Source organism: Oncorhynchus clarkii, chromosome 11 (assembly GCF_045791955.1).
Source record: "Oncorhynchus clarkii lewisi isolate Uvic-CL-2024 chromosome 11, UVic_Ocla_1.0, whole genome shotgun sequence".
Taxonomy (NCBI): Eukaryota; Metazoa; Chordata; class Actinopteri; order Salmoniformes; family Salmonidae; genus Oncorhynchus; species Oncorhynchus clarkii.
In genome coordinates this window covers 25,395,830-25,411,222 of record NC_092157.1, presented here as the reverse complement: position 1 = coordinate 25,411,222, position 15,393 = coordinate 25,395,830, and the positions used below count along the sequence as shown (strand labels likewise).

The following is a 15,393-nucleotide window of genomic DNA, read 5'->3' as shown; positions in this document are numbered from 1 at the left end:
CACCAATTCAAAATGGACTGGTTGATCGAAGTATGAAAATATGTGTTCCAACAACGAGCTGCAGTTTTGGAATAATTGCTTCCAGTCTGGTTTCTACTTAAGATACTTTGCGAACTGCTAGTGCCATTTAGAATTGTTTAGCCTAGGCAATAACCCTCCCTAAACATAGACCGGTTCCACACTGAAAATATGCCAAAACATTAGTTTGGTAAAGACAGAGCATATTTTCATCAGAATCATGCCTACTCACCAAACGGATGTTGTAGCCGTAATTCCTCACCGTGCAGTGTTCAATGTGAAATTGTTCATCCATTTACAAAATTCCAAAATGGTTTTCTAATGATCAATTAGCCTTTTAAAAATGATTAGCTAACACAACGTGCCATTGGAACACAGGAGTGATGGTTGCTGATAATGGGACTCTGTACACCTATGCAGATATTCCATAAAAAATCTGCTGTTTCCAGCTACAATAGTCATTTACAACATTAACAATGTCTACACTGTATTTCTGACCAATTTGATGTTATTTTAATGGACAGAAAATGTGCTTTTCTTTCAAAATCAAGGACATTTCTAAGTGACCCCAAACTTTTGAAAGGTAGTGTTTACTTTTTCAGCATAAATCAAATGTCTGTATATCAAAAATAACACTGATTTTTTAATTTTGTTTAAAAAAAAAATAGTCTTTCAACTCACCAAATGGAGCACATCACTTCGCACTGGCAACCGTTTTCCTTTGTAAAAATATTCTGTTATTTTATTCTGTTATATTACATAATGTTTTTTTACTATAAAATATGTGCTTTTTGACTGTGATAAAGGCTCAGGAAATAAGGGCATCTTGTCTGCTAAATGAATAAAACAAGCCTATGCCATTGCACAGCCATAGGTTTCTACTAGCAAGCGTCACTGCTGATGTTCCTGCCTTTTTGAAGATTGTGTTCCACGATATAATATAACCAGTTGATATTACAGTTTCAATAAATTAATCTTAAATGGCACTTGCTTTTTTATTTACTTATATATTTCTTTATATATATACAGTTGAAGTCAGAAGTTTACATACACCTTAGCCAAACACATTTAAACTGTTTTTCACAATTCCTGACATTTAATCCTAGTAAAAATTCCCTGTCTTAGGTCAGTTAGGATCCCCACTTTATATTAAGAATGTGAAATGTCAGAATAATAGCAGAGATAATTATATATTTCAGCTTTTATTTCTTTCATCACATTCTCAGTGGGTCAGAAGTTTACATACACTCAGTTAGTATTTGGTAGCATTGCCTTTAAATTGTTTAACTTGGGTCAAACATTTTGGGTAGCCTTCCACAAGCTTCCCATAATAAGTTGGGTGAATTTTGGTCCATTCCTCCTGACAGAGTTGGTGTAACTGATTCAGGTTTGTAGGTTTGCTTGCAGGTTTCCTTCTTGCTCGCACACACTTTTTCAGTTCTGCCCACAAATGTTCTATAAGATTGAGGTCAGGGCTTTGTGATGGCCACTTCCATACCTTGACTTTGTTGTCCTTAAGCCATTTTGCCACAACTTTGGAAGTATGCTTGGGGTCATTGTCCATTTGGAAGACCCATTTATGACCAAGCTTTAACTTCCTGACTGATGTCTTGAGATGTTGCTTCAATACATCCATATCATTTGTTTTCCTCATGATGCCATCTATTTTGTGAAGTGCACCAGTCACTCCTGCAACAAAGCACCCCCCAACATGATGCTGCCACCCCCGTGCTTCATGGTTGGGATGGTGTTCTTCGGCTCGCAAGCCTCATCCTTTTTCCTCCAAACATAATGATGGTCATTATGACCAAACAGTTCTATTTTTGTTTCATCAGACCAGAGGACATTTCTCGAAGAAGTACGATCTTTGTCCCCATGTGCAGTTGCAAACCGTAGTCTGGCTTTTTTATGGCGGTTTTGGAGCAGTGGCTTCTTTCTTGCTGAGCGGCCTTGCAGGTTATGTCGATATAGGACTTGTTTTACTGTGGATATAGATACTTTTGTACGTGTTTCCTCCAGCATCTCACAAGGTCCTTTGCTGTTGTTCTGTGATTGATTTGCACTTTTCGCACCAAAGTAAATTCCTCTCTAGGAGACAGAACGCGTCTCCTTCCTGAGCGGTATGACGGCTGCATGGTCCCATGGTGTTTATACTCGCGTACTATTGTTTGTACAGATGAACGTGGTACCTTCAGGCGTTTGGAAATTGCTCCCAAGGATGAACCAGACTTGTGGAGGTCTATATATTTTTATCTGAGGGCTGATTTTATTTTGATATTCCCATGATGTCAAGCAAAGAGGCATTGATTTTGAAGGTAGGCCATGAAATACATCCACAGGTACACCTCCAATTGACTCAAATTATGTCAAGGGGGCGGCAGGGTAGCCTAGTGGTTAGAGCGGTGGAATAGCAACCGGAAGGTTGCAAGTTCAAACCCCCGAGCTGACAAGGTACAAATCTGTCGTTCTGCCCCTGAACAGGCAGTTAACCCACTAGGCCGTCATTGAAAATAAGAATTTGTTCTTAACTGACTTGCCTAGTTAAATAAAGGAAAAATTAAAATAATAAAATTAGCCTATCAGAAGCTTCTAAAGCCATGACATCATTTTCTGGAATTTTCCAAGCTTTTTAAAGGCACAGTCAACTTGGTGTATGTAAACTTCTGACCCACTGGAATTGTGATACAGTAAATTATAAGTGAAGTGATCTGTCTGTAAACAATTGTTGGAAAAATTACTTGTGTCATGCACAAAGTAGATGTCCTAACCGACTTGCCAAAACTATAGTTTGTTAACCAGAAATTTGTAGAGTGGTTGAAAAAGGAGTTTTAATGACTCCAACCTAAGTGTATGTAAACTTCCGACTTCAACTGTGTGTATATATATCTATACACACACATTCACACACACACACAACATGTTCAGTAAGTGTAATAGTCAAATGCCCATCCCTAATCTCATGCTCTACTGCCAACCCCACTCAGTGCTGGGAACAGTCGGGGACAAATGCCCATCCCTAATCTCATGCTCTACTGCCAACCCCACTCAGTGCTGGGAACAGTCGGGGACAAATGCCCATCCCTAATCTCATGCTCTACTGCCAACCCCACTCAGTGCTGGGAACAGTCGGGGACAAATGCCCATCCCTAATCTCATGCTCTACTGCCAACCCCACTCAGTGCTGGGAACAGTCGGGGACAAATGCCCATCCCTAATCTCATGCTCTACTGCCAACCCCACTCAGTGCTGGGAACAGTCGGGGACATTTCGCGTTGTGAACTCAGAATAATCTTGATATGGGGTCAGTGGTGGTTTAGTCGGTATTGGGACAGTCTGGTGTTTTGGAATCAGGCATGACTCAGGTCTGCTTCCCCCAGTCTGGTGCCCAGGGCTGGGGATTGGTTATAGGGCTGCGTTAGGGGCTGGTCCTGAGACTGGGGCTAGGGCTAGGGTTGAGGCTAGAGCTTGAGCTGAGATTAGGGCTGGGCCAGGGGCTGGGGTCTTGAGCTGTGGTTGGGGCTGGGGTGTTTTCAGACAGGCGGTATCTGCGGCATGGGTACAGTCTGAAGTCTCATAGCCTGGTAGACAATAGTTAACTAAGGCCACAGGCCACTGGGGTTTCGACCTCCTTACCCAAAATGAATCACAAACAGACTATGTGGATTATTTAGAGACGTTATCTGACACCTTGAATGTGTAGCCGCCAGTAAACCTCCTGACCCATCCTGAGTACACAGTTAGTTTTAAGACTGCTTGTTGTCCCGACCCCCTCTCAGTGGGCTTATAGAACATAGCCCTGAACCCAAAACAAATGCATGCGATTCTTTCTCTTGGTCTCTCTCTCTCTCTCTGAGGAGTAGGAGGAGGAGAGGAGTTTTATTAGGCAGAGCCTCCACCGCTCCACGGCTGGCTAAATTTAGCTCGTCTGTTGCTGCATGAATTAGAATATCTATGTAGGTGGTGAGAAAAGCACGATGCTTGGTGTAGCAGACGTCTTTAACCTTGTGAATCAAAGACCGGGGCTTTGCTACAGAGACACAGACCGACCAATTAGGCTGTCTCAAGGATGTCAGAGAAACAGTCGGTCAGGGGAAACGGTCAACTGAAACCAATCAAAGCTAAGCTGCATCCACAGTTAATTGACTTGATACCATGGAGTCTGTAATTTTGATTAATTCTAAAAGCTTAGCACATAAGACAGTTGGCGACGTCTCTTTTTCAGTTGTTTAGTTCTTCTTAAAGATCAGTTCAAGACACTGACTGGTGATCATTTCTTTCGTTCTCTCTCTCTGTCTCTCTCTCTCCGTATGAAGGAATGAGCTGGAGCGTCAGTTTCTGGAGCTGCTGCAGTTCAACATCAACGTTCCGTCTAGTGTTTACGCTAAGTACTACTTTGACCTGCGCTCCATGGCCGAGGCCAACAACCTCAGCTTCCCTCTGGAGCCACTGAGCAGGGACAAGGCTCAGAAACTAGAGGTGAGTCGCAGTGGCGCATACAGTCGCTGCTTCTCCACCATCCCATCAGCTGTGAGGATGCTGATCTTGTTTTCGTTGACAGCATTCAAAGGACCTACACAATGCTACTTGTTTATAGACACTGCTACTACTGTCATCACCAACTAATTGAAGCCTCTTTGAAAACAGCATGCACAATTCCTTATCATTCATTTGTGCTCCAGAGGGAGATTTTCTCCTTCCCCTTTCATCAAGATATTAACTCTGTAAAACATGGCTGGAGGATGCACAAACACAATGGCAAGATATAGCCTGCTAATTAGTGGGCAGTGAGCACAGTGTGCATTTGACAGAGGTGGTGGTGTGTTCTCTGCGTTCGTTTTGTGTCTGTGACGGAGGACGTGTGGCGGCATTCGTTGCCATGTAATTATCTCCCCAGCAGCACCAGCGACCCCCTTCTCTCCCATCCGCTCTTCCTCCTCATCCCTCCTTCCTCCCCTTCCCCTCGTCCCCCTGCCTCTCCGCTGGGCAATTAAGGTCTGAAATGAGCCCTTGTGGTATGGATGCTGGTTGAGACGTCGTGTCGTGTCGTTCTCCGTTCTCTGTCAGTGGAGCTGTAATAGTACTGCTTATCTGCTGGTACACTGATCACTGGAGAAGGAAACAGGCAGAGTTTTGGATCGTATTCAATATTGATCTGACTTGTTAAAGAAATGCCACCAAAGATAATAAGTGATCTTGCTCTGTTTCAGAGCAGAATTATGAATATCCCTACATTTTTGTTATTAGGCTTCCATTGTAGTTTATGTAGCTCTGTGTACATGAACATAGAATAATATGAAACATAATTAACTTTGTCTTATTGTGCATTTTTCCATGTCTCAGGCCATCTCCAGGTTGTGTGATGACAAGTATAAAGACTTGAGGAAAGCGGCCAAGAAGAGGTCTGTGAGTGCAGACAATCTGGCGGTGGTGAGGTGGAATCCGGCCATCATATCCTAACAGCGTCCTTCGCCACCAGGAGGAGGACAGCGCATCCACCATGACGGAGACATGACATGGCTGCCTGGCCTGGGAGGTCAAGGGTTAGGGCAGGAGAACTTAGACTCAGAACTCAGTTGTCCAGTTGCGTCTGTGTGGTTTGTTTCACACAGAAATGACCTGCTGGCACTTTTGTGGATAATAAGTGTTATCGTTGCTCTGATGGTCCACTTGTGTACTGTACATACAAGATGTCCCTCTGGTTGTCTGAAGTTGAACTTGAGTCCTACAGGTGACTTGGTGACCAATGGCAGAAGAGCAGTGGCCAGATGGGAAAAGATTAAAAGAACGTTGGAAAGATCAAGAGACAGTGGAAAGATTTGAAAAATCCTAGAATAATAACCCATAAACTCAAACAAAAGCATTCCAATAGCCATTTTAAAGGTTGACTGTCTTGTATAGAGAAGAAATCGCTCGGGTATACTGTACATTCCTATGATTTTCAAGGATTTCAGCAAATTCCTCTCTAAAGCACAATGTTTTTTTCCCAGGTAACAGGCAAACCTAATTTGTACACATTCCTGAAATATAGAAATGTCTCTACTTTCCTTGGAGGCAGTAACAAGAGCTCATCAAGTTTTATTCTTACTGTGTTTGGTTGCAATGAAATCAAACTGCCAAAACCTCAAGGGTTTCTTTCTCTGTAACGTTCAACAAACTGCACCTGTGTTTGAGTTTAAAATGGCAACTGTTTTGTATTTACATTTACATGTACCAAGAGAGGGAAAGTGAAGTGAGAGATATACAGTAAAGGAAGACAGACATTTGAAGAATAACTTAATTAGGGCGATAAGACTGATAAATGAAGTTCAGTTGAAGGTGAACAAAATTATCTTTATCTTTAATTGCATTCCCTTCTATCTCTAGCTATACCAATTTGCCACTGAGTGATGATTATCTAAAACTATTTCACACATTAGTTCTATCTCTCTCTTTCTCATGGCCAAAATGATACAGGCTGCGTCCCCAAATGGCACCCTTTTCACTATATAGTGCACTACTTTTGACCAGGGCCCATAGGGTAGCCATTTGGGATACTACCACATTGAAACATTCCAGTGAACATTCCGCTCACGCCAAGCAATATTCATGTCCCACTTTGTTTCATGCTAGGTCTCGAATGACGTACTGGGATGAGTTTGAAGGACAAGCCCTCGAATAGAAAGGAGAAAAACATCTTCCAAGAACAGGAAATAACTAGTATAAGTAAGACAAAATGGTGAGTTTGAACATCCATATAGTGTATTCACTGCCGTTTTTCTGACCTGTGGTGCCTGTAACATGCTAGTGTAACATGCTAGTGTAACATGGAGACCTTCCTTTTTAAAGTGCAACTGGGGTTGAGTTTTTTTCTTGAGTGTTTATTTTTTAAATTACTTATCTTCCAACTCCTAAAGAAACAGCAGAAACGTAATTTCAGAAAGCCAATTTGCATGATGATTCTTCAACATATTGGAAATGTATTTCTAAAAATGTCCTACAGTATATTAGAATAAAAGGACGTTTATTGATTAACAAACACTGTTCACAAAACCATTAGGAATAAATAAAATATAATTATTTAGCAAATTAATTGATTTTGTACAGTGTATATAAGATATCAGTGTGCAGACAAAGAGCACATTAACTTTCAAACATGGAGAATTGGGGTGAAATATTTATAAATATCTGATCAGTATTTACATTTTTAAACATTTCAATGTCTTATTATACCAGATATGAGGAGAGTTATGTGGAAGCTGGTATTATTTTATCTAGAATCTAGATAGTAAAACCATTGGAAGGAATTTGAATCTTTGTCAGGATCTAGTTTTTCATATCAAGTTTGCATAGCTCAGATAAACTACAGTGAATGATGGGTTCATGTGTTTTTCACACTCAAACATTGAATTGAGGCCGTTCTGTTAGACTCTCTCATCTTATCGTACATATATTTTCTGTGACCGTATGAATGATGTTTTCAGTGTTACATGGTTTTATGATATCCCTGTTGCAAAACCAGGTATGTAAGTGAAACATTCCTCTTGTTCTTGATGCTGTTTTATTTTAAAGTTGTTGAGTTCACGGTGTTTCCCCTCTCTTAAGCAATCTTAACTATTGAAAAGATAAAAGCAATTCCTTATCAAGGGTCTCTACAGTTGTTGTTTTCATAGTTTTATTTGATAGCATTCCGTGAATACCAATCAGCATTCATTCAAACCATTCATCAGGACCAACTATCTGCCAGATGTTTCACTTTCATATGTAAAAAGGGATGGAGTTGAACCAAAGTATCAGACAATGAAGGACTAGCCTTGGAATATGTATTGTTGTGATATAATAGATCCCCTTTGCACGTGATCGGAATGGTATAAGGACTCTGAAACGGAACAGTTGGAATGGCATGGCCTTGGAAACAGAACAGTTGGAATGATGTGGGGACTCTGAAACGGAACTGTTGGAATGATGTGGGGACTCTGAAACGGAACTGTTGGAATGATGTGGGGACTCTGAAACGGAACTGTTGGAATGATGTGGGGACTCTGAGACGGAACTGTTGGAATGATGTGGGGACTCTGAAACGGAACTGTTGGAATGGCATGGCCTTGGAAACAGAACAGTTGGAATGGCATGGCCTTGGAAACAGAACAGTTGGAATGATGTGGGGACTCTGAAACAGAACAGTTGGAATGGCATGGCCTTGGAAACAGAACAGTTGGAATGATGTGGGGACTCTGAAACAGAACAGTTGGAATGATGTGGGGACTCTGAAACAGAACTGTTGGAATGATGTGGGGACTCTGAAACAGAACAGTTGGAATGGCATGGCCTTGGAAACAGAACAGTTGGAATGATGTGGGGACTCAAACGGAACTGTTGGAATGATGTGGGGACTCTGAAACAGAACTGTTGGAATGATGTGGGGACTCTGAAACGGAACTGTTGGAATGATGTGGGGACTCTGAAACGGAACTGTTGGAATGATGTGGGGACTCTGAAACGGAACTGTTGGAATGATGTGGGGACTCTGAAACGGAACTGTTGGAATGATGTGGGGACTCTGAAACGGAACAGTTGGAATGATGTGGGGACTCTGAAACGGAACAGTTGGAATGATGTGGGGACTCTGAAACGGAACTGTTGGAATGATGTGGGGACTCTGAAACGGAACTGTTGGAATGATGTGGGGACTCTGAAACGGAACTGTTGGAATGATGTGGGGACTCTGAAACGGAACTGTTGGAATGATGTGGGGACTCTGAAACGGAACTGTTGGAATGATGTGGGGACTCTGAAACGGAACAGTTGGAATGATGTGGGGACTCTGAAACGGAACTGTTGGAATGATGTGGGGACTCTGAAACGGAACTGTTGGAATGATGTGGGGACTCTGAAACGGAACTGTTGGAATGATGTGGGGACTCTGAAACGGAACTGTTGCGTTCTATGGCGCTGTGACTGTGAGCGACTGGAGTGCAAATGTCTTTGGGCGAGAAGAAACAGGCGTTGTCGTGAGGAGACAGTAGAGGTATTTCTAAGATTGTATATCTTATTTATTGTATGTATGTGTGTGTGCATACAGTCTGATGTTGATTTCTAGAAATGAAAATGAACTCCTCATGCTCTATGGGCCCGAGCCTGTGGTATAACCTAGGCTAGGGACTGGGGTGATAGTCGTGTGCACTAGACTCTACCTCTGCATAGAGTTTTTACTTCTTCTACCTTTTCTCTTTCTATCTCTTCTACGACAATGTTAGGATTTACCAATGCAACTCTCAGTTGTCAATGATTTCCTGTGCTAATGAAAGAAACTGCTATAGTTGTGTGAACTCTGTTTTTACGTTTTGTTTTATAGTTTATTTCTGGGATTTTATTGCTGTTTTATGTTGTTTGTTCCTGTTCTCAGTTTGCCCAATGTGGTTAGTCTGTATCTTTTTGAGTACTAATCTCTTAGTTAATTGTAGCCTACATTCTAAGAAGTGATCCCAGGACCAACAACCCTAAGGGACTGGAGTCTGAATAAGCCGCGGTCTCTCTCCCTATATGGACTGTTCTAACTATGATTTTAGTTTAACTGATGTGCCCAGTTCAGAAGCAATGTTTAGAAACCTGCACAATAAATAAACGTTTAAACCTTGCAATAAAAATACCACGTGTCACTTTACTTGGACGTCAAATTGTAGCATTCGTAAAGTCTTCATATACAAATGTCAGTCCCTGTGTTTTATATCATCTTTTATAAATACTTTATGTCGTTGTTTTTTGCTGTACTTGAACGGTATCAGTTCCATTTTCAATGGGGAGTACTCCTGTTTATGCAATACGCGTCTCCAAGTCAAGTGTATACTACAGTGTCACCCATTTGACTATGAACCTTGCTTTGGTTCTGTGGTGGTCAGGGCTACTTAGCACGTCTATCGGTGTCTCTGATTGAGCAGCCCTGGAAGAGAGACGATGATTCTGTCACGTCGTCCCAATGTAAAGGACTGGGTCGATGTCGGTGCAAGAGAGACGGTTTTGAATGAGAAATATGAATGTAAAGTTCAATTAGTTGGCCGCTAGACTATCTTCCGTCAATGTTATGTCCTATTGTGCCATTCAAAGTTGGTCACTCACAACGTTAGGTATCTGGAGTTCAAGCAGGGCCTATTTTTTAAAGAAGATCACCACTACACATGACTTCAGGCCAAAATCAAAGTAGTTATTTTTTATTTTTTTTAAGGAAAAGTGAGTCGTTTCTATTATTCTGCTAATGTAGCCCATGTTGTGATCGGTATGCGTGTTTTTTTCTCTCCCTAAGAAACAAAGATTTAAAAGCCAGAAAAGCTCTCTGTTTACATTCGCACAGTCACATTGTCCCTAAGGACCGTGTATAATCCTCCATATTAGCCCAGATTTACATTTCAAATACTGAGTGGTAATTGCTGCGCTAGTCAATTGATTCTCTGCCGTGACATTTACTGAAGGAGAGCTGTAGGCTAATGAATAACATGCTGCCACATTTCTTATAAACACACACCTGCAGGACCATCTCTGTGCTGAACCAGCCAGGAGTACTAATATGTTACACAAGGAAAAGCTTCATTTGATGAAATATTGGTTCAAGTGATGTGTGGGTATGATATTAATAAGTCTACCAAGCTGAGGGAGAGATGATAATCAGTTAAAAAATCCTACATTTATTACAAGCCAATCTGTTCAACTGACTGGTGATGCCCATCACAAAGTAAATGTATTCCTTTGGTCCATTTTTATTTTAGTATGGCCATTGTGTATCCTTAACGTGCACATTTGCTGATCGAATGGAGCCATTCAAATAGCAACGTGCTTAACCTGTTTCCCAACCTTTTTAAAATAAGTAATTACCCATGTTTTACAGACATTTACAGCAAATCCACTGCAGTCCTCAAACACACATACAGACAATGACCCCCCACGCTCAACCTAAATCCCCCTGGGTGTTCACCACAGCCCGTAACTTAATCCCCACAAAGCAGCCTCCACACATGGAACAGGTTTCCACACAAGTACATGATAATAACTGGAACTCTTTGTTTATGTTTATTTATTTTTTATTTAACCTTTATTTAACCAGGTAGGCTAGTTGAGAACACGTTCTCATTTGCAACTGCGACCTGGCCAAGATAAAGCGTAGCAACTTGACACATACAACAACACAGAGTTACACATGGAATAAACAAAACATACAGTCAATAATACAGTAGAACAAAAGAAAACAAAAAGTCTATATACAGTGAGGGAAAATGAGGTAAGTTATGGAAATAAATAGGCCATGGTGGCGAAGTAATTACAATATAGCAATTAAACACTGGAATGGTAGATCGGCAGAAGATGAATGTGCAGGTGGAGATACTGGGGTGCAAAGGAGCAAAATAAATACATTAATACCAGTATGGGGATGAGGTAGGTAGATAGATGGGCTGTTTACAGATAGGCTAAGTACAGGTGCAGTGATCTGTAAGCTGCTCTGACAGCTGGTGCTTAAAGCTAGTGAGGGAGATGTGAGTCAACAGCTTCAGAGGTTTTTGCAATTTGTTCCAGTCATGGGCAGCAGAGAACTGGAAGGAAAGACGACCAAAGGAGGAATTGGCTTTGGGGGCGACCAGTGAGATATACCTGCTGGAGCGCGTGCTACGAGTGGGTGCTGCTATGGTGACCAGTGAGCTGAGATCAGGCGGGGCTTTACCTAGCAGAGACTTGTAGATAACCTGTAGCCAGTGGGTTTGGCGACGAGTATGAAGCGAGGGCCAACCAACGAGAGCGTACAGGTCGCAATGGTGGATAGTGTATGGGGCTTTGGTGACAAAACGGATGGCACTGTGATAGACTGCATCCAGTTTGTTGAGTAGAGTGTTGGAGGCTATTTTATAGATGACATCACTGAAGTCGAGGATCTGTAGGATGGTCAGTTTTACGAGGGTATGTTTGACAGCATGAGTGAAGGATGCTTTGTTGCGATATAGGAAGCCGGTTCTAGATTCAATTTTGGATTGGAGATGCTTAATGTGAGTCTGGAAGGAGAGTTTACAGTCTAACCAGACACCCAGATATTTGTAGTTGTCCACGTATTCGAAGTCAGAGCCGTCCAGAGTAGTGATGCTGGACGGGCGAGCAGGTGACTTTATGACTGCTTATTGCCTGGCATCTGCCAATGCTAATCAGCATAAATCTCCAGCCTAGACTGTACCCCATGCTATGTGTCCAGTAAAGATGTCCTTCTCTGAGAGGGTGAAAGGATTTATGACAGCAAGGCAACAATACAGGGGAATACCAATGTGGGCCTTCTTTCCCATGGCAACGGTTAAAGCTTCCATCCTTGCTTTTCGTCTATCCTTTTGTTTATTATATATAATTCCAGAGTTTTTTTTCCTTCAAGTCTCACACAAAAGCCATTTTAAAACTTGCCATGAATTATCCCGATTCAACACAATTCATCATTCACCATGGTATCCAGCCAACATGACAATGTGAAGAAGATGCCACATGGACCCTCGATGTCCTTGGCAGGGATATACATTGGGACTAGCTTTGAAATGCTTTCCATTGTGCTTGAGAACTTAATACGGCAACTTTAATGAGTAATCCTGCAGCTTGTTATTCTCCTGGAAGGACACCCAGCCAGCCACCAAAATATCTCAGCAATGCCAGGATGGTGGACATGCCTCTCTTAACTGGTGGGTAAGAATAACCCTTACAATGGGGCTCACTCCCATCTCCTGTTCTGTTGTCTGAGGACAGTGGTCGCTGGGACAGGACAGACGTTGGGAAGAGACCAGTGGCAAGAAGGGACTGACGTTGGGCTGACGTCAGGCACGGTCGACTCCACGGACTCTGGAGGTGTACGGACTCTGGAGACTAAAGAATTTGGGAAGATGTTCAGATTTGTATCCGTTGTGTTAGGAGAAACTAGCCACCTATTCTATCTGATCACCTGGAGCTGACTGGCTGATGTAGATTCTAGAAGAGAGATTGTACTATTCTAAATGAAGAGAGATTAATCTGTTCGAACTGGACTCGAGTGTCTCGTTAATCTGCTCACCTGGAGGTCACTGGCTCCTGTGGAACCATTTTTGCCCTGGTTTGGAGGCGGGTTAGGGTGGACAGTGTACTGGTGATCGAGGAGGAGAAGAGGCTCAGACAAGCCTGGAGGGCAACAGCGTGGCTTCAGAGGGCCTTCATCATCATCATCTGCTAACATGGGCAGACAGAGCGCTTCCGAGGTGGTCTTCATCTGTCTAAACCACAACATAACGCTTGTAGGTGAGTATCTTGTGGATCTTTCACTGAGCGGAATGCGGACTGCATTTGTCATTGTAAGAGATTGTCAATCAGAAAATATCAGAGAGAACATAAGTTTGCTTTGCATATATGATTATGTATGTTTAATGCAGTTCTGTCAATTCTGGAAGTTATATCCTTCCATTGGTTTGATTTGACATCTGACAAGGGCTTATTGAATAGATCATCAGAATGCCAATGTCTGTCAGCCTGTCTAAGCTCAAACTCAAGGTGAGAACTTTTCTGTTAGGTATGAATGATTGACAAATGTTTGACCCATATAGGTAAAATAAGTGCAACTTACTAAACTCCCTGTCAGACAACATTCTGTTTGAAAGTTTTACACTTCGGGATATTTTCCATTTAGAATATATTGATATTCCACAAAATACCTAACAATTTTGATGAAAATATACAGGCAAGATATATTTTCTTGGTAAGCTTATTAACACATTTATTATTAGCAGTTAAAAATAATTTAAGACTTTACCAGTCCTGCAATATGAAATTAAATTAAACTACGTGATTTCAACATATCTGTAATATTTATTGCAATATAAATAGCAAGTGTGAGTGGTTGTGACTAACTCTGACATTCTTTACTTCACCTCCACTGTCTTCCAGGGAAGATATGGTTGATCCTGATGATTTTACTGAGGATCCTGGTCCTGCTCTTTGCAGGATACCCCCTCTACCAAGATGAACAGGAACGCTTTGTGTGTAACACTATCCAGCCGGGCTGTGCTAACGTCTGCTACGACATCTTCGCTCCTATCTCTCTGTTCCGCTACTGGCTTGTTCAGCTGCTCGTTCTCTGTCTCCCGTACATCATCTTCGTTATCTACGTCATCCACAAAGTCACATCACGCCTCACCGTCGACACTACTGACCCCTCCGATAGAGTTAGAGCTGAACCTCTCTACCAGATCCAGCAGGAGTCATTCAGGAAGATGGCCCTGGCCAAGACAGCTCTCCAGGCTCAGCATGGCAGGAGTCAGTGCTTCACAGGAGCATACACCCTCCATCTTCTGTTCAGGATACTGCTGGAGGCCGGGTTCGGGGTGGCCCACTACTACCTGTTTGGGTTTTATATCCCCAGGAGGTTCCTGTGCCAGCAGACTCCCTGCACCACTCAGGTAGACTGCTACATCTCCAGGCCCACGGAGAAGACTGTCATGCTTAACTTCATGCTGGGGGCCGGAGCCCTGTCGTTATTACTCAACTTGGCTGATCTCATCTGCGCCATCAAGCGCTCGGTGACGCAGAAGACCAAAAGGAAGATGTTGGTGGAGAAGATGTACGAGGAGGAGCAGTACTACCTCCCCTCCAGCGGGGGGAGCAGAGGTGTGGAGGCTAACATCCCTCTACTTCCCCAGAACCTGGTGGTGGAACCTATAACCTTCCGGAGGAGAGGGGACAGTAAGTCCAGCACTGCTGACCAGGGAGCCTATCCCCATCTGGGGGAGGCTGAGAACACCTCTGCCCCTCGCTGTGGCTCTAGTTTCTCCTCGGGGCATCCAGGCGCCAACACCAATGGGAACAACCTCTACCCTGCAGCCCAGGAGGAGGGCCCCGAAGCAGAGGGGAGCGAGGTGGCTCTGTGCCCTGTAGAGCCCATCGGGACACCCAGGTCCATCAGGGTTTGCAAACGCAGTCGCCTCAAACCGCCCCCGCCCCCACGACGGAACCTGTGCCCCCCAACGGCAACCGCTGCAGGCGTCCCACCAGGAACAGAGGTGTGCACCAGGAGAGTGGGTCAGTACACCCTGGTAGAGATGACAGCCTCGGACATGCAGTCCAACACCAGCGAGGGCCAGGAGAAGAGGTCTGAGTGGGTTTGATTGGACTGAGATGATGCGAGAGCTGCAGCTCTGAGGAGAGTGATTTTATTTATTTCAATGATGGAGACGTGAGAACCAGTGTTGGGGAAGCTACTCTGAAAATATAGTTTACGGAGTTAACAATTACTTCACACTGAAATAACTCAATTAAGCTACACTAAAGCGACCCTTAAACATATAATTAACTTGACTAAAGTTACTTTAAAGAAGTAGTTCACTACATCCAAACTACATGATAAATCATATCTAAATATGAAGT

The 15,393-nt window shown here is 42.9% G+C and overlaps 2 protein-coding genes across 5 annotated transcripts in view; both read left to right on the top strand.

Moving 5' to 3' along the window:
- LOC139420407 (cyclin Y) overlaps positions 1–9,641 on the top strand; it is a 61,516-nt gene extending 51,875 nt beyond the window's left edge. For all 4 annotated transcript variants that reach the window (XM_071170472.1, XM_071170470.1, XM_071170471.1 and 1 more), the window contains 2 exons: positions 4,332–4,494; positions 5,359–9,641. In XM_071170472.1, coding sequence (XP_071026573.1) covers positions 4,332–4,494; positions 5,359–5,475 — 280 coding nt within the window. In that variant the 3' untranslated portion in view covers positions 5,476–9,641. The remainder of the gene's footprint in view (positions 1–4,331; positions 4,495–5,358) is intronic.
- A 3,500-nt stretch (positions 9,642–13,141) lies between these two features.
- Positions 13,142–15,134, top strand: LOC139420690 (gap junction protein delta 4). The gene is made up of 2 exons (XM_071170913.1): positions 13,142–13,275; positions 13,918–15,134. Exons 1-2 carry the CDS (start codon positions 13,212–13,214, stop codon positions 15,132–15,134), a joined length of 1,281 nt encoding a protein of 426 aa, XP_071027014.1. The 5' UTR covers positions 13,142–13,211.
- Positions 15,135–15,393: the final 259 nt, after the last annotated feature.

What these genes read in the sequence shown, in the direction of transcription:
- LOC139420690 (XM_071170913.1), top strand. Translation starts at nt 13,212, where the DNA reads ATGGGCAGACAGAGCGCTTCCGAGGTGGTCTTCATCTGTCTAAACCAC. An exon ending in CCACAACATAACGCTTGTAG is followed by an intron (nt 13,276 to 13,917) that starts GTGAGTATCTTG and finishes ACTGTCTTCCAG; the next exon opens with GGAAGATATGGTTGATCCTG.